Genomic DNA, 20,071 nt, shown 5'->3' on the forward strand with positions numbered 1-20,071 from the left:
CAACAGTAATGTTGAAAAATTCAGTTAAATTCTCCAGTTAAAAGACACAGAGTGGCTGTATGGATAAATAAAAACATATGTTGTTATATGTTGTTTACAAGAAACATAACTCATTGATAAAGATATACATAGAATATCTTTTCCAGCCCTTCATTTTCAGTCTATGTAAACAGAAACCAAAAAAAATTTAGAGTCACAAAACTGATGTTAGACAGAAACTAAGAAGAGGGGCCACCAGGTGGTGTGGTGTTTAAAGTGCTGGACACTCCCACATGGCTGACTGCAGTTCAAGTCTCAGACCTGGTGGCTTGCTTTCTCACTTTCTCTCTCTCTGTCTGTCTCTCTCTGGTCAAATTTAAATAAATAAATGAATAAATAAAATAAAAAATTCTTTAAAAGAAAAAAATAAGAGACAGAGAAGAACACTATATATTGAGTTATTGGAAGAGTCACAATGTATTTTCACATAGAAAGAATATGCCATGACTTCTCCAGAAACCCAATAGCACTAAGAGGATTAATTCACCAAAAAGATACAACACTTATAAACATTTATGCACCTAATACTGGAGCACCCAAATATTGTGAAAGGAAGACTGCTATATCTTAAGGGAGAGATAAACTACCAACACACTGATCATGGGGGATTTCAACTCTACTATCAACTCTGGACAGGTCATCTAGACAAAAAATAAAGAGATACAGAACTAAATGATACCATAAACAAATGGATTTGACAAACCTACAGAACATTTCACCCAACAGCCACAAAATGCCCATTTTTCTCATTCCCACATTTTCAAAGATTGGACCACATGATAGGGCACAAAACGAGCCTTTAGAAATGGAATCAACTACAGAGAGAGCCCTTGAAAATACATGGAAACAAGGCAATCTACTCCTGAATGACTTCACAGTTAAGACAGAAATCAAGACTTACTGAAATCGATGAGAATGGACACATCTCCCCAGAATATTTGGGACACGGTGAAAGAAGTCATGAGAAGAAAATAGCAATTAGTGCTAACAAGAAAAAAAAAATACAAAGGTGGCAAACAACCTATTGACAGATCTCAAGGAACTGGAAAAACAACCAAAAAAACTAAAATATACCAGAAGGAAAAAGACAAGATTAGAGCAGATATGGGGCCAGCAAGTGGCATAGCAGTTATGTTGCCAGACTCCTACATGGCCAACTGCAGATCACTTCCTAGATCCAGCAACTTGAAAACCATGCTGGGTGCATGTGCATGCGTGCCCAAGATCCCAGAAAGTGAATGGAGGAGAAGGGATTATAGTGTGGTCATCCCCCCTGAGGGGTGATTTCTCACTTTCCCCTCTGTCTGTCTCTGGTGAGTGCACACCTCAAGGCAAAATCTTTTCAATAAGAAAAAACAGATATAGGGGCCAGCAGCTGGTGTGGTGGTTAGGGGCATTGGATTCCCATATGGCTGACAGATTTGAGTTCCAGACCTGGCAGTTTGCTTTCTCACTTCCCCTCTTGCTCTGTCCCTCTCTGGTCAAATTAAAATAAGTAGATAGATAGATAAATTAGATAAAGTAATCATTTGAAAAAGAAAAAAGCAAATAGAAATGAAAGAGAATCAAAAAATTATACCAAAAATAAAACCAAAAACTACTTTTTAATAGGATTAACAAAATTGACACACCATTTATTAGCCTAATCAAGAAGAACAGAGAAAACAAGATGAAATCATCAGTTAAGCAACATTACAACAGATATAACCAACACAAAAGATCATGAAAAAATACAAGGGACTATACAGCAACAAACAGGAAAACCTAGATGAGACAGACAAATTTTTGGACACATAATTTATCTAAATTGAATCAGACAGAAATAGCCCGAATAGACCAATCACAAGCAAAAGGATTGAATAATAGTCTCCCAACAACAACAACAAAAAAACCCAGGTCCCAATGGGTTAATTTATGAATTCTACAGAACTTTTAAAGAAGAGCTAACCTCGGTTTTCCTCAAACTACTAAAGATTCAAAAGGAAGGAACCTCTAAACTTATTCTTTGAAGCCTGTGTCATCTGCATCCCAAAAGCAGACAAGGACATAATTAAAGGAAGAATAATTACATACCAACTTGGCTGATGATTATAGCCGCAAATATCCTTAACAAGATACCAGCAAATTAAATCCAACAGCACATTTAAAAAATTATACATAAATGACCAGCAGTTGGCATAATGGCTATGTCATTGGACTCCCATGTAGTCAGCCGTGGTTCGAGTCCCAGACCTGGTGGCTTAAACTCACACCAGGCACGTATACACGCGTGCTGAAGATCCCGAGAGGAGAATGTAGAAGCAGGGATTGTGGGATTGTGGCATGGCCGACCCCCCCCCTCCCGGGGGGGTGATTTCATGATTTCTTGCTTTCTGTCTTTCTGTCTGTCTCTCTGTCTTTCTGGTGAGCGCATGCACCCTATAGCAAAAACCTTTCAAAACATATATATATATGAAACAACCACCTGGAAAATATTAGAAAAAAGGATTTGCAATTTATAACTGCCATCCAGGCTGTGCTATCCTTATATGCCCCTGGCTGTACTACTGGCATTGTGATGGATTCTGGTGACAGGGTCACCCACATTGTGCCTATCTATGAAGGGTATGCCCTCCCCATGTCACCCTGCTTTTAGACCTGGCTGACTAGGACCTGACAGACTACCTCATGAAGATCCTTATGGAACGCGGCTACAGCTTCACCACCACAGCCAAGCAGGAAATTGTGCATGACATCAAGGAGAAGTTGAGCCCTAGACTTCGAGCAGGAGATGGCCACTGCCACTGAAGCCTCCAGCTCCTCCCTGGAAAAGAGCTATGAGTTGCCTGATGGTCATGTAATGAATGATTCTGCTATCCCGAGGCACTCTTCCAGCCATCTTTCCTGAGCATGGAATCTCGTGACATCCACAAGATCACCTCAACTCCATCAAGAAGTGTGATGTGGACATCCGCAAGGATCTATACGCCAACATGTCCTATCTGGGGGTACCACCATGTATCTAGGCATTGCCATCAGAATGCAGAAGGAGATAATCGCCCTGGCACCTAGTACCATGAAGATCAAGATCATTGTTCTCCCTGAGCACAAGTACTCTGTGTGGATAGGTGGCTCCATCCTAGCCTTGCTGTCCACCTTCCAGGAGATGTGGATCAGCAAGCAGGAGTACCACAAATACAGCCCCTCCATCACACCCCACAAATGCTTCTAGTCAGACCGTTACTTAGTTGCATTACACCCTTTCTTGACAAAACCTAACTTGGACAGAAAATGAGATGAGATTGGCATGGCTTGCTTTCTTTATGGTTAATTTTTCTTTTACTTTTCTTTTTTTTCTTTCTTTTTTTTTTTGTTTGTTTTCTGACTTGACTCAGAATTGAAAAACTGGAACAGTGAAGGTAACAGCAGTCAGTTGAAGTGAGCATCCCCAGAGTTCTGCAATGTAACCAAGGACTTGGATTGTACATTGTGTTTTTTTGTTTTGTTTTGTTTTGGAGAGAGATTTTTAATATAGGGTGCATGCACTCGCCAGAGAGACAGGGAGACAGAAAGCAAGAAATCACCTCCCGGGGGGATGGCCACGCCACAATCCCTTCTCCTCCATTCTTCTCTTGGATCTTGGGCACACACGCACATGCACCCAGCATGAGTTTAAGCCACCGGGTCCGGGACTCAAACCGCGGTCAACTATGTGGGAGTCCAGCGACATAGCCATTACACCAACTGCTGGTCCCGAAATTGTTCTTTTTTTTAATAGTCATTCCAGGGAGCAGAATCAGTATAGAAAAGACAGTTCTCAACAAAATAAAATCTACATATGACAAACACAGAGCTGACATAATACAAAATGGCTAAAAGGTGAAGGCTTTCCCACTAAAAACTGGAATAAGACAAGGCTTCCCACTTTCCCCATTCATTTCAACATAGTACTGGAAGTCCTAGCCAATGCAATCAGGATAGTAAAATAAAAGGCATTCAAATAGGAAGAGAAGTGAAATTGTCCCTATTGGCAAATGCCTTTTTTTTTTTTTTTTTTTAAGTTTTTGGTATAGGGTGCATGTGTTCACTGGACACAGAGAAAGAGAGAAATATCATCCCCTGGGGGGATAGCCACACTGCAATCCTGCAATCCCCTCTCCACTTTTTTCTTGGGATTTTGGGCACATATACCTGGCATAGTTTTGTTTGTTTGTTAAATATTTAATTTTATTTATATGATTATTATTTAATTTCCTATAGGACATATATACTCACCAGAGAGAGAGAGTGAGAAATCAAGCTGCCAGGTCTAGGACTGAAACAGTGGTCAGCCATATGGGAGTCCAGTACCTTAACCACCATGCCCAGCATATTTTTTCAAGTCTTGTGAGATCCAGGTGCCTTAACCACCATACCACTGCTTGGCCCCAATGTGATTTATATACATAGAATATCAACAGTAATACATAAGGGACCAGCAGTTAGCATAATGGCTATGTCACTGGACTCCCACGTAGTCGACCGCGGTTCACGTCCCGGACCCGGTGGCTTAAAACTCACACCGGGCGCGTGTGCGTGCGTGCCCAAGATCCCGAGAGGAGAATGGAGGAGAAGAGATTGCGGCGTGGCCATGCCCCCTGGGGGGTGATTTCTCGCTTTCTGTCTCTATGTCTCTCTCTGTCTGTCTGGCAAGTGCACGCGCCCTATAGCGAAAACCTCTCAAAAAAAAAAAAAACATAAAAACTCCTAGGTGTAATAAATTAATTCAGTAAAGTAGCAAGGTACAAAATTAATATACAAAAATCTACAGCATTTTAATACACTGACAGTGAATATATTGAGGTAGAATCAAAGAAAGCATCCCATTTACAACAGCCACAGGGAGAAAAAAGATACCTAGGAATAAACCTAGCCAAAGAAGTAAAAGACCTCTATGAGGAAAACTGAAAAAGAAATTGAACATGATGATACACAGAAAAGGAAAGTCAGCCCATGTTCCTGGATTGGAAGAATTAACATAATCAAAATGTCAACTTTACCCAAATTAATTTACAAATTCAATGCAATCTTGATCAGATTACCAGAGACATTCTTCACGCAGATACAAAACAAAATCATAAAATTTGTCTGAAATCATGAAAGATGGCATATTGCCACTGCAATACTATTCAGAAGAATAGAAGAATCTCAACAGTTGATCCCCAAATCTATACAAAGCTGTGATCATCAAAACAGCTTGGTACTGGCACAAAAACAGACACATAGGCCAATGGAAGAGAGTAGAGAATCCAGAAAAAAATGACAGAACATACAGCCAACTGATTTTTGGCAAAGGGCATAAGACAGTGCAGTGGGGAAAATAAATTATCTTCAGCAAAAGGTGTTAGAAGAACTGAATATCCACCTGCAGAAAAATGCTCTGTCACTGTTAACAAAAATCAACTCAAAATGGATCAAAGATCTAAATGTAAAGCCTCAAACTATAAAACTACTGGTGGAAAACAGGGGAAACTCTTGAAGACTTTGGAATAGGCAAAGATTTTAAAAATAAGATTCCCAAAGCACAGATAATAATTCCCAAAATAGGCAAGTGGGACTATATCAAGCTAAGAAACTTTTTTTTTTGAGAGAGAGGTTTTTCTGTAGGGCATATGTGCTCGCCAGAAAGACAGAGCGAGGCATAGAGACAGAAATCACCCCCTGGGGGGATGGCTGCGCCGCATTCCCTTCTCTTCTACTCTCCTCTTGGGATCTTGGGCATGCACATGCACATGCCCAGCATGAGTTTAAGCCACCAGGTCTGGGACTTGAACCACGGTCGACTACATGGGAGTCCAGCAAGATAGCCATCATGCCAACTGCTGGTCACTCAAGCTAAGAAACTGAACAACATGACAGGGACTAGCAGATGGAGTAATAGTTACGTCAATGGGCTTCCGCTTAGTCGACCACAGTTTGAGTCCCAGATCCAGTGGCTTAAAATGTAGGCCAGGCACGTGTGTGTGCGTATACAAAATTCCAAGAGGAGAAAGAAGGGATTGTGGCATGGCCATCACCCATGGGGGGGGGGGTGATTTCTCACTTTCTGTCTCTCTGGCACATGTATGTGCCCCATAGCAAAAATCTCTCTCTCAAAAAATAAAACCCAATAATAATAATAACAAGTGCTGGTAAGGCTGTGTTAAAAGGGGAACACTCCTACATTGTTTATGGGAATGTATAATAAATTAGTACAGCCACTCTGGAAAACACTGTGGAGATTCCTCAAAAACCTACAAATAGAACTGCCATGCAACCTGGTAATACCACTTTTGGGTATTTACCCAAAGGACAGGAAACCAGTCAGTTGGAAAGACACTGGCATATCCATGTTAATTGCAGCATTATTCACAATTGCTAAGACAGAATGAACCTGAATGCTCAAGAACAAAGACTGGATTGAAAACATGTAGCACATATACACTGTGAATACTACTCAGCCATTTAAAAAAAAAAACAGTGAGACCCTGTCATTTGATACAAAGTAGATGAATACAGAAGATTTAATGCTAAGCAAGCCAGACTATGAAAGGCAAACATTGTATATCCTTGCACAAGAGTCAAAGATATAATAGCAAAATGTACAAATTTACATACAGAGTCAGGAGTGGGAGGAAGGGGCTCAGGAGAAAATATTTAACAGACACAAGAATGTAAAGTGATCTTTTGAAAATTATTGGGTCTTTGGAAAAGTCATGATGTATTTTTCTATGCATACATGCAGTCATGATTTTTCTGATGACCCAGTATACATATGGTAATATCTTTGACTTGATTGACAGATATTGCATGTATGCTTTGAAAACCCATATCATATGCTGTAAAGATGTACAGTGATTGGGGCTGGCAGGTGGCATAGTGGTTAAGGTACTGGACTCCTACATTCGTGACTGTGGTTTGAGTCCTGAACCAGGTGGTTTGCTTTCTTAGGACTCCTTTCCCTTTCTCTCTCTCTCTGAGGAAATTAAAAAATAATAAATAAAATTAAATAATTCTTTTAAAAAGATATATAGTGATTAAATATAAATAAAAAGAAATGTTATTCTACTATACAAAAAAAGAGGCACTCACTCTCAAGGTCATGAAAGTGTAGTATTACTAAAAAGTAAAAAGTAGTGGGACCAGCAGTTGGCACAATGGCTATGTCGCTAGACTCTCATGTAGTTGACCATGGTTTGAGTCCTGGACCCGGTGGCTTAAACTCATGCTGGGTGCCTGTGCGTGTGCGTGCGTATTGCGGTGTGGCCATCCCCCCCCCGGAGGGTGATTTCTCACTTTCTGTCTCCCTCTTTCTGGCGAGCGCACATGCCCTATAGCAAAAACCTCTCAAAAAAAAAAAAAGAAAAAGGGGAACTAGTAGATGGCAACATGGTTATGGTGCTGGACTCCCACATGACCAACCATGGTTCAAGTCTTGGACCCAGGGACTTGAAAAATCATGCTGGGTGTGTATGTGCCCAAAATCCTAGGAGTAGAATAAAGGAGAAGGCATTGTTATGGCCAAACCCCTGGAGGGGGGGTGATTTTTTACTTCTCACTGTCTCTATCTTGGCAAGCACATGCACCCTGTGGCAAACGCCTTTAAAAAAAAAAAAAAGTAAAAATAAACAGGTGAAATTAATTTTACATATATTAACCCCATACATCCCTTTTAGTATGTGTCAATAGTCATATTTCAAGTGCTTAGTAGCCACATGAGTCTGATGTTATAGGACATAGTAAAATTAAGGAGACCTGATTATCAGAATTTAGAAAGCTTCCCAAATTATTATAATGTTTGAGAATCACTGAGCTAGAATGAAAAGAATCTTGTCAGGCAGAGATCAGTTGAGAAAACTATTTCTTATCATCGAAATGGGTGATGATGACAGCCTAGACTTAAAGCAGCAGCGAAACTATCAGAGAGCAAATACTACTAGGTCATCGGGAAAGTCATAATATAGTAGATTCAAGAGACAACTAAGGAAAATGGACAGACTTTCATGAATAAAGACTGAATGTGAAGGTTGAAAAAAGGTAAAAGTTAACAATTCAGGTTCCTTTTAGATATTGTATATGTTGATGCCTTTGATCAGGTTCTATGATACTTGAGGTGAATGAATAGAAAACTAATTCTTCATTTGGTACATTTAAAGAGCTTTTCACCTTAGGGTATGTGTTTTCACCAGAGAGAGAGACAGTGAGAGGGAAAGTGAGAAATCATGCCCCAGGAGGGACAGCCTTCCCCATTCTCCTGAGATCTTGGCCATGCATGCACATACACCTGGCGTGATTTTCAAGCCACCAGGTCCGGGATTCAAACTGCATTCCCATGTGGGAGTCCAGGAACATAACTGCTGTGCCATGTACTGGCCCCATTTGGTACATTTTTAAAATGGAAGGCCAGCAGGTGGTGTAGTGATTAAGGTGCTGGACTCGCACATGGCCAACTGCAATTCAAGTCCTGGAACCTGATGGCTTACTTTCTCACTTTCTTTCTCTCTCTCTCTGTCTTTGTTTCTTTCTGGTGAGCTTATGTACTCTGTAGCAAATTATGAAATCATAATAATGACAAATAAAATTCAATAAATATTTATTTAAAAAAAGTATCTGGAGACTCAGCCATAGTAGTGTGCTCCAGTAGATACTGCTACTTGGCAGACTGAGGCCATATAGGAGGCCTGGCCACCCTAAAAGCCAGGTGCAATGACACATGCTTGTAGTCCCAGCTACTTAGGAGCCTGAGGCAGCAGAATCACAACATAGCTATACCCTATCTAAAGAAGTGTCTTAGAATCAGGGAAACTCAATGAGCAGATAATAACACAGACTGACCAGACAGTTGCTCCTCTAGAGAGTTTATGTTGATTTTAAAATTATCTTTGTATTTTGGAGGTTGTACTTTGAAAACAGGTAAAACAATATTCTGCTCTATTTTTCCCTTTGTCTTAATTCCATTTTTGTCTCAAGTCTCACATTGCACACTGGAAAGTTCAGGAAATGCAATATAGACTCTCAAGTATAAGTACATGTATATTTTAATAAACACATATTTATGTGTGTATATAAAATTTTAAAAATATATGTGAATATGTAAATTAACCTATGTTTTTGAACGATTAGCCAAGTTTTTAAGTAGCATCTGCTTTTACTAGTTTTAGTCTTGTACTTTTAGCTCATGTTGAAACTTTGTTATAAACCTAACTTTTAGAAGTTAAATACTGATTAAGTGGGAAATTTTTTTTCTTTCATAGTATCCAATAAATGGCTCCATGAACGTGGACAAGAATTTCGAAGACCATGCACATTGTCGGAATTAGAATGACAACAGACTTCCCCTCCTCTCCTGTTGTTTGTACTCTAATGTGTCTGATACACACATTTCCTAGTCTTAACTTTCAAGAGTTTACAATTGACTAACACTCCATGATTGATTCAGTCCTGAATCTCATCCTGTTTCATCTGTGGACGATCACCTACTTTGTGGGGTTTTTCCTCTCAAAAGTAACACTAAATCACCACATTGTATATATAAAACCTTAAAGTTCAGTTGGTATCACGGAAGATAAAGCAGAGTTAAAAATGAGGAATTTTAAATTTTATGTTGTATTTTAAAGAACTTTTTGGTTAGATTTGAAAATATAATTTAAACCTCTAATTTCACTACATCTCATTTGGTGAGTGGTAGGATAGGATGGGCCATGTGATTAGAAAGCAGATAACTTACAGTATGTGTCTAGGTGTTATTTTTACCCAGTCTTACTGATTATTTTCTGGATCTACCTGAAGACTGGTAATAACTAGGACTCTAACCTGGTTCCATATGATGTCTACCCCTCCATAAGCTATTCTAAGTTGATCTTCCCCCCCCCAATTCCTTTCTAAAGAAGGTATATTATACCATGTTTCACCAGTCCCCCAGTACTCTCATTGCTCCACTTTTGTGAATTAAACATGTTTGAGTTAAAATAACTTTGTTTAAAAATTTTATTTAACAATTTTTATTTTTAAACAAAGTTCTGCATAACAATACTCTGCCTTAATTAAAATGCTCATCATCTAGTTTGTTTTTTTTCCTTTTCTTAAATGACTGATGATTTTGGCCAGAAATTTTGCCTTTTTTTTTTAGTACTAATACCTTGCCTCTTATTCCTGCTCCAGCAGGAGAGTGATATTGGTATTCTGATTAAGTATTGTGCCTTAGGAGACTGGAAGTTTAAAAACTGTACAAGTCCTTTTCAATAATGAAGGAATTGGTTTTTTAAAAAGTAATCTTTTTTCTTAAAAAGCCAAAATGTGTTTTTAAAATTCTGAAATGTGTTGTGACAATGACCTATTTATGATCTTAAATCATTTTTAAAAAAGTTCCTGTTTTCTGTGTGGTTCTTCATATTTAAAATGAACGTATGATATAGCAATAACGGGTTAATTCTAACTTATTTCTCTAGTACATAGAACCTAAGTTTATTATATTAGCTTTAACTCACTAATGTCAGGTTGTTATGGAAGAAAAATGTAGATTCTGAAATGTCAGATAATCAGCTCTGGTGTTTTACTGTAATTATGAGGTTATTATAATAATGATATTTAGGGACCAGCAGTTGGCATAATGGCTGTGTCACTGGACTCCCATGTAGTTGACTGCGGTTCGAGTCCCGGATCCAGTGGCTTAAACTCATGCCGAGTGCGTACACATGCGTGCCTAAAATTCCAAGAGGAGAATGGAAAAGGGACTATAGCAAAAACTTCTCAAAAAAAAAAAAAAAAAAAAACTTTCAAAAAAAAAAAAAAAAAAAAGAAAAAGAAAAGAAAAAGAAAAGAAAAAATAATAATGGTATTTAAGATTTCCTCTAATTCATAAATATGGTGTGATACTATAAAGCTGTGAACTGAAGGAAATATGTTTCATTTAAAAAATGAACTGTGAAGTTCCTTCTTCCTAAGTACCATTTTTTAAAAAGAGAATTACTTAATTTTATTTGTTGTTATTTTTTTTTTACTTTTTTAAAATTTGACCAGAGAGAGGGGCAGGGGGGTGAGAAAGCAAGCCACCAAGTCCAGGACTGGAACCACAGTTGGCCACATGGGAACCCAGCACCCCAACCACCACACCATCTGTATGCCCCATTACCATTTGTTTTACAACAAGTATTTTAGTAAGAAATACTAAGTTCAGCACTTTTATATTTTTAGGTTTCGTGGCCATATAGGATTTAAAGGTTTTTTTCTTTAGTAAAGATTTGATGGAAATTGGGGCCAACAGGTGGCATAGTGAATAAAGGCACTGGATTTTCAGATGGCTGACCACAGTTCAAGTCCTAGACCTGGTGACTTGCTTTCTCTCTTTCTCTTTCTCTCTTTCTCTCTGTCTGGTCAAATTAAAAAATAGTGATAGCCAATGGAATTAAATAAAAAATAAATAAAAGATTAGATGGAAACAACAAATTTAAAGGTGTAGAAGTAAAATGGGGGTGGTTCAAAGATGGAAAAAAGCACTTATTGCCATAAATATTTTACCAAGTAGAATATAAATTGTATCTATTTTAGAAGGAAATTACATATTCCATAATCTAAATTTCCTTATTCTATTTAACTCAGAATCCCACATAGGGATTTGTAAACATTTTTCAGAGTTAGATCTTACAGAACTCTCCAAAATTTCATAATTACCAAATTTTTCTTTCCAAATGAAAAGGGAAAAATCTAGTATGAAGTTTTGAGACTAGTTGTCACATTTTTTTTCTGCTGAGTTTTTAAAATAATTGAGGCATGGAACTATCCTAGAAAATAAAGGAAACTGGCTTGCCAACTGCACGCCTGTGTCCTAAGACTGGAAGTTTTATCACTCATTAACTTTAAATATGGAGTTTCACCAATATGGAGTTAACAGGATTCCACCAGAACATCCTAACAGAAGGGTAAGTAAATGTGGTAACTGGGTAATGACCTAATGAGATTATGAAATGAATAATGAAGTGGCTTTAGGAGTCTTTGGAAGCTAAAAGGTAAATGCAGTGATAAAAAGAAGCAATCTAACTATATACTTCAGAGAAAATATAATAAAATGATTATTATAGTGTGAGAGGGTTGAGAAAGAGAGGGGAAAGCACTCTCCAGTGGGGTATGGTCATGCTGCAATCCCTTCTCCTCCATTTTTCTATCCTTTTGGGAATTGTGGCATGCAAGCAGATTCAGCTGGTATGTTTTTTAAGCCACTGGAGTCAGGACTTGAATTGTAGTCAGCCATGTGGGATTCAACTCCCTTAACCACTAGGCTATAGGGCTGGCCTCAGTCAACATTTTTAATATCAATGCTTGAGAATTTTATTTCTTTTTTTTCTCTTCCTTCTTAATCGTCTTCTCTTCCTCCTTTTCCTCTTCTTATTCTCCCCTCTCCATTTTCTCCTCGTTAGAATGAATATCCATAATCTAAATTTCCTTATTCTATTTAACTCAGAATCCCACATAGGGATTTGTAAACATTTTTCAGAGTTAGATCTTACAGAACTCTCCAAAATTTCATAATTACCAAATTTTTCTTTCCAAATGAAAAGGGAAAAATCTAGTATGAAGTTTTGAGACTAGTTGTCACATTTTTTTTCTGCTGAGTTTTTAAAATAATTGAGGCATGGAACTATCCTAGAAAATAAAGGAAACTGGCTTGCCAACTGCACGCCTGTGTCCTAAGACTGGAAGTTTTATCACTCATTAACTTTAAATATGGAGTTTCACCAATATGGAGTTAACAGGATTCCACCAGAACATCCTAACAGAAGGGTAAGTAAATGTGGTAACTGGGTAATGACCTAATGAGATTATGAAATGAATAATGAAGTGGCTTTAGGAGTCTTTGGAAGCTAAAAGGTAAATGCAGTGATAAAAAGAAGCAATCTAACTATATACTTCAGAGAAAATATAATAAAATGATTATTATAGTGTGAGAGGGTTGAGAAAGAGAGGGGAAAGCACTCTCCAGTGGGGTATGGTCATGCTGCAGTCCCTTCTTCATTTCTCCATCCTTGGGATTTGGGGATACACATGCACGTGGCATGATTCTTGGGCCACTACGGTCTGGATTTGGACCACATTCGGCCATGTGGGACCTCGCTCCCTTAAACACCAGGCTATACGTCCAGCCTAGAAAGAAAATCTGATACATGCTTAACATGGATGAACCCTGAAGATATGCAAAGTGATAAAAGCCAGACACAAAAGGACAAATATTGTATGATTCCACTTAGATACCTAGAGTAATCAAATTCGTAGAGGCAAGAAGCAGACTGATGATTGCCTGAGGAAGGGAGATGGAGGTTGGGAGTTAATAGGTACAGAATTTCATCTGGGGAAAATGAGGTTCTGGAGATGGATGGTGGTGGGACTGAGACTCGAACTGTGGTAGACTGTGAGAGTCCAGCAATGTAACATTACATCATCGCTGGTCCCAACATAATTTTTTTTTAAATTAGAAATATAAGGACTCAAGAGTAGATAATAAACTGAAAATGATGAGCCAGCAGGTGTCGTGGTAGTTAAGGGTGCTGGACTACCACATGGCCGACCATGGTTTGAATCCTGGACTTAGCAGCTTGCTTGCTGGTGTGCTCTGTCTCTTGCTCACTCTCACTATGTCCTCTTCTGGTCAAATTAAAATAAAGTTAAAATAATTCTTTAAGAAAGTAAAAACTGAAAATGAGCAAAGCAGATCTAAATTCCAGATAGTAAGAATCTCAAATGAGCAAAACCAAGGGAAGAGAATAAAGCTTTAAATATATTCCAAGGAGCTGGCAGATAGCATGGTGTGGCTAAGACATTGGACTTCCACATGGCCAACCATGGTTCGAGTCCTGGACCTGGCAGCTTGCTTTCTTTCCCTTTCTCTCTTTTGTCAAATTTAAAAGTAACAATAATTATCTTTTGAAAAATATTTCAAGAAAACTTCCCTGAAAGTACTTAAAACTATATGTAACATGTTGAAATACATTATATATCTGAGAACATTGAGTCAGAAAGACCAACAGTAATAAGTTCTTATAAAATTACCAGATATTGAGGAGGGATGTGAATCTTTCAGGCATTTAAGCAAAACAGAGCACATAACTTTCAAAAGAATATTATATTAGCATCAGATATTGACATCAACACTTTAGCCCAGAAGAAAATGGATTAATATTTAAGACAGTGAAGAAAAAATGTGAACAAAAGATTTTATATCCAGCATAACCAACCTTCAGCTTAAAAGGGAACAAACAGAACTGTCAACGTGGAGGAACTCCAAAAATACTGTCCTCATAATCCCTTCCCAAGGAAATCCAGAGAGAGAGTTTCACAGATGAGATGGAAATTGTAAAATAGACATGAAAGACAATGTATACATAAGTAATTACATGCGACTCTATAACCTTTAATGTTTATGATATGCCAATAAAATATTTTAAATCAGTGTATTTAATTAGAAAAAGAATAGACAAATCTAGGTAAGTATGATGAATATGAGTGCTTAGATGAAAGTTTACAACACTGGTCAGGTTAGAAGGAGCCAAAATTAACTTTCCACCTTACACGGCTAGAAAAAATGTACAATGAAATATTATTTGACAATAAAAAGAAGTGAAGACATTTGTCACCAAGAACAGACAAGGGTCCATATGATTTCATCTATCAATTTATAAAATGTCCGGATAAACTAGAAAGTAGTCAGTGGTTCCCCAGGGGAGGGAGCTATTGGGGGATATGAACTAAGGGGTATAAGATTTCTTTGGGGGTGGGACCAGCTGTTGGCATAATGGCTATGTTGCAGGACTCCCATGTAGTCGACCCCAGTTTGAATCCCAGACCTGGTGGCTTGAACTCATGCCGGGCGTGTGTGTGTGTGTGTGTGTGTGTGTGTGTGTGCCTAAGATCCCAAGAGGAGAATGGAGGAGGAGGGATTGCAACGTGGCCATCCCCCCAGGGGGGGTGATTTCTCCCTTTTTGTCTCTCTGTCTGGTGAGCACATGTACCCTGTAGCAAAAAACAAAAACAAAACAAAACTCTCAAAAAAATTTCTTTGGAGGAAATAAAATGTTTTAAAAGTCTGATAATGGATGTACAATTCTACAAATATACTAATTATTGAAAAAATATGGAAAAAGAAGAAAGGTTGAATATTTTTATGACCTAATTTTTTAAAGTTTATAATAAAACAATAGTCCAGTGTGTATTATAAGAACGGATACACAGAACCATGGAACAAAGTCCAGAACTAGACAAACACATAGTCAACTTTTCTTTAGATACTACAAAAATTGAATTCACCAACAATACTAAAGATAAAATTTCCTCCAGGACTTTTCCTAATTATTCCTTAGTAGGGTTGACCTGTTAAGACTCTCGCCTTGAACTTCCGCCTGTACGTCCAGTGGCTCCTTGCACATAAAGCTACCAGGTTTGCCTGACTAAAACCAGAAGTTAGAAAAAACAACAGAAAAGCTTAATGATTCAATTGAGTTAGTCTGTTCAGAGCTCCTGCTTCATTTCCAGTCCCATGCTAAATGTTATTCAGGTGAGAAGGAAGTGACACGACTTAGAGGATGTGTCTTGTCTGCCTTATTACAGAAAAGGCACACACAAGGAGGAGCTGAGTAAATACTAGAAGTAATACTGAAATGAGTGTCTTAAGCAGGCCCCGGGGTGAGGGTTTGGGTGCCTATTACTGTGAGGTGGCCTGAAGAGTACGAGAGGGGGGCAGTAGATGGAGACGGAAGCAGATAAACACTGGTGTCACTGGGAGCACCTGGACCTTAACCCAGTCGGGGAGCTCTTGTTAACAATGTAAAAAGAACACCTGGGAATTCTCTCAGCCTCCTCAGGGTAAAGGAATACATGCAGAAGTTCATGTAGCACAGCCCCATAGCACAGGATTAAGCACTGTGCTTTGGAAACTAGATCCCACACAATCACAGTTAGAATCCCAGCCCCAGTAGCTTGAGAAACATGCCAGGCATGTACGTGCGTGTATGCCCACCATCCTGATAGGATGGAGAAACGGAGTCGAAAGGATAGCGCTGTCTACTACAAAACAAACAACTGGACCTACCAGAGGACGACAGAATGTGCCACCAAATCAGCGTACTTCCTTTTCCTCGAATGCAGAGAATTCTCCAGGATGTACTTTATGTTAGGCCACAAAATAAGTCAATTAATTTTAAAAGAATGCAATCATATAGTATCTTTTCCAATCAAAATGGAATGAAATTAGAAATCAATAACATAATAAAAACTGGAAAATACATGAATACATGGAAATTAACATTTTTAAACCCCAATGAAATCAGAAAATACCTTGAGATAAATGAAAACAAAAATACAATATACCAAAATGTATGAAATATAGGAAAGTAGTGCTAAGAGGGTTATTAATAGCTGTAAAACATTAAGAAAGGGAGGCAGCCTGTGGCCTAGAAGCTATGGGAGCTGGACCCCACATGGCTGTGTATTTGAATCCCAGGCCTGGCAGCTTGAATATGTAGGGTGCATGCCCCAAATCCTCAAATGGAGAAATGAATTGCAGCATGACCATACCCCATCTGGGAGTGCTTCTCCCTCTCCCTGTCCCTGTCTCTCCCTGGCAAGTGCACATGCCCTCTGGCATTAAACAGCAAAAAGGAGGAGGTGGGGCCAGATGGTGGAGCTGCAGTAAAACACATGATCTATGAAGCTGACCCACATGGAAATATGACAGGTTTGCATCCAAAGACATTCCTGAATACACTGGGCATGTGCATGCCCATGATTCAGGCTGGCTGAAGTTGGGGGTGGACTGCAGCATCAAGACCCTATTTGGGGGGACCAGCAGTTAGCGTAATGGCTATGTCGCTGGACTCCCACGTAGTCGACCGTGGTTCGTGTCCCAGACCCGGTGGCTTAAAACTCACGCCGGGCACTGTGCGTGCATGCCCAAGATCCCGAGAGGAGAATGGAGGAGAAGGGATTGTGGCGTGGCCATCCCCCCTGGGGGGTGATTTCTCGCTTTCTGTGTAATAAGATATCATAGGCTAGAAAGGACTATGTGGATGATCAAAGAACACAGGCATTAATGGAACACAGTTTAATGCAGTAGAAATTGCACCGAACCAAGATATCAAAGACTTGAATTTGGACCTGAATCCATCATTTGCAAGATCCTAGGCCAGTCATTTTGCCTTTCTGTACATCTATTTCCTTACCTGAGGGGGGAAAAAAAAAGAAGACTAAATAGTTTGTCAGTATATTTTCGCTACAAAATTATAAATGTCATTTGATGCCTCCCTGCAAGAAGGATGGCAACTAAATGTGTTTTTTGGGTGAGCACATGTGCCCTAAAAAACCTAAACAAAAAAAAAAAAAAAAAAAAAGAAAAGAAAAAAAGACCCTGTTTGGAGTGCTGTCTTTGTCTCTCATTATAAAGGAGATAAATAAACTAAAAAAATGAGGGCCAGCAGGCGGCGTGGTGGTTGAGGTGCTGGACTCCCTCATGGTCAACCGTGGCTCGAGTCTCAGACCTGGTGCCCTGGAAAATCATGCCAGGCACATGTGCCTGAGTGCCCAAAATCGTGGGAGGAGGATAGAGGAGAAAGGACTGCAGCCATCTCCCCTGGGAGGGTGATTTCTCACTTTTCGTCTCACTGTCTCTGTCACTTTCTGGTGAGTACAAGTGCCCCATGTCAAAAACCTTTAAAAAAAAAAAAAAAGAAAGAAAAGAAAAGAAAAGGCAAGGCCGGGTTGCAGTGATGTGCACTGGTAGATGCTGCTACTCAGATGCTGAAGGCATATGGAAGGCCTGCATTCAATTGTCGGCCCAACCTAAACAAGCCAGGCAGTAGCAGGCACCTGTAATCCTAGCTACTAGGAGGCCAAAGCAAGAGGATCATGACAACAGTGAGACCCTGTCAAGAAATTTTCTTTCTTCCACATTAAAAACAAACAAAAAAATGATGGGGAGGCAAGATCTAGATAACTAACTAGAAGCACCCACCATGGCTTTCCTTTAGGAAGAAAGGCTAAGAGTGTTGAATAAATGCCTACCCTTGCAGCAGATGTGTGAGACGAGACTGACCAAGTGCAACAGGAAGACTGTGGGAGCTCCTGGAGTGCTGAATCCCTACTTGGAAAGGAGGAAGTTAATTGCCTGAACTTGGTGGGAGGCTCCAGACTCTATCCCCACACAGGGGAGAAGGTGAGAGGGATGCTCCTCTGAAACTCTGAATTCCATACTCCAACCTTGGACCCCCAGCATTTCCCATTTGGAGAACAATGAAACTGGCCCAGAGCTGACACAAATTGTAGGGAAGTACACGTCTACACATGGGTATACCCATCTCAACCCCACCCTAAAGTCCCACCTTGAGGACCAACCAGCAGGTGGAGTTTAGATTGTGATAAGGACCAGGTAATCTATAACTTAGCATCTCCAGAGCCCTGTGGGAGTAGAGGGCATGACACAAGATGCCACTATGTTCGGGAGAAACAGAATGAACACTCCCAGTGACTAAGATCTGCCAGCCCCCCTCACACTGGAGACCAAGAATTCTGTGTATTCCTGCCATTCCCACCAGCATGTGGTATACAAGAGCATCCCCTCTCAACGGGGACTGGGAAATCTGGAAACTTCCCCCTGACTAGCAGGCAGGACAGGCCTGTGTGTCCCCTCCCATCAGACTCAAGTCATAGGGGAGGGTTGGCTACTTGCCGCTGTGGAGGGCACCCACAGCTCAGCTCTTCTGGACCTCCCTGAACTGGGAGGGTGGGAAAATGAAAGGGGAGGAACACCTTATAGAGAGAGTACCAGGGATTCCTGCTCTAATTCACTGGTGGAAGACAGGCGCCATACTAGACCACCTCTTGATCCTGGAGTGCACAATCCAGTTACCTAACTCATAGCAACAGTCTGCTCAAGTCTCATCAGCCTCCATGAATCTGCAGGCTTTACAGGTTGCAGACTCTGGCAAGGGATTCATGGGTAAGTTTGCTTCTGGTCCCTTAGACAAACTTTCTGGGGCCACATTTTGGCCTTGAGGGTCATTAACCCTGGGCCATTCCACACAGTTCATACAGGACCCATTTCTTGGATCTCACTGATGGGCTTGCCTCTGGTCCCTCCTGGATGAATTTGCCAGGGCTGCATGGAGGTCTGGAGGACTGCTCCTCTTCCAGAAATTTCAAGCTGGCTATGCAAGCCCTGCTTAGATCTGAAAGGCATAGACTGCTTCTGGATTCTTCCAGACTACCTACCACATCTGGGGCCTGAGGGCCACTCTACTCCTGGGACTAACAGGCAGGCTCAGCAGGCTCTGTGGGGCAGATAGATGCTGCTAGACAGAGCTCACCTCCTGCCTATCCATGATCACCTTTCTAGGGCCACATTCAGGCTCTGAGGGCCACTCTGCCCCTGTACATTTTACACTCAGGACCCACTTCTTGGTTCTCGCAGGTAGGCTTGCTGCCAGCCCCTCTTGAACAGAATTTGCCAGAGCCACATTTGGGTCTCAAAGGCCACTCTGCCTCCAGAAATTACAGACAGACTGTACAATCCCTACTTGGAACTGAGGGGCTGACTGGCTACAGGCTCCTTTGGACCACATTACCAGAGCTGTACTTAGGGCAGAGAGCCACATTACCCCCAAGCATTACAAAATCTACTTTGTAAATCAGGAAGAAGTGAATATTCCATTAGATGCCTTAAAAAAATACAGTGACCCAAGTAATTTTTTAAAAAGTCAATATCTCTCCTCTAAAAGATAAAAAAATAGGGGACCAGCAGTTAGCGTAATGGCTATGTCGCTGGACTCCCACATAGTCAACCACGGTTCGAGTCCCGGACCCGGTGGCTTAAACTCATGCCATACGCATGTGTGCGTGCCCAAGATCCCAAGAGGAGAATGGAGGAGAAGGGATTGCGGCGTGGCCATGCCACCTGGGGAGTGATTTCTTGCTTTCTATCTCTCTCTGTCTTTCTGACGAGCGTATGCACCCTATAGCGAAAAACTCTCCAAAAAAAAAAAAAAAATTAAAAAGGGAA

The 20,071-nt window shown here is 40.2% G+C and overlaps 1 protein-coding gene across 2 annotated transcripts in view; it reads left to right on the forward strand.

Moving 5' to 3' along the window:
* The window catches only part of P4HA1 (prolyl 4-hydroxylase subunit alpha 1), a 90,641-nt gene extending 80,241 nt beyond the window's left edge, over window positions 1-10,400 (forward strand). For both annotated transcript variants that reach the window (XM_006170075.3, XM_006170074.3), the window contains exon 15: window positions 9,291-10,400. In XM_006170075.3, the coding sequence (XP_006170137.1) occupies window positions 9,291-9,361 (71 nt within the window). In that variant the 3' untranslated portion in view covers window positions 9,362-10,400. The remainder of the gene's footprint in view (window positions 1-9,290) is intronic.
* The last annotated feature ends 9,671 nt before the right edge of the window (window positions 10,401-20,071 follow it).

This window comes from Tupaia chinensis, unplaced genomic scaffold, assembly GCF_000334495.1.
Source record: "Tupaia chinensis unplaced genomic scaffold, TupChi_1.0 Scaffold148012_1, whole genome shotgun sequence".
Classification (NCBI taxonomy): domain Eukaryota; kingdom Metazoa; phylum Chordata; class Mammalia; order Scandentia; family Tupaiidae; genus Tupaia; species Tupaia belangeri.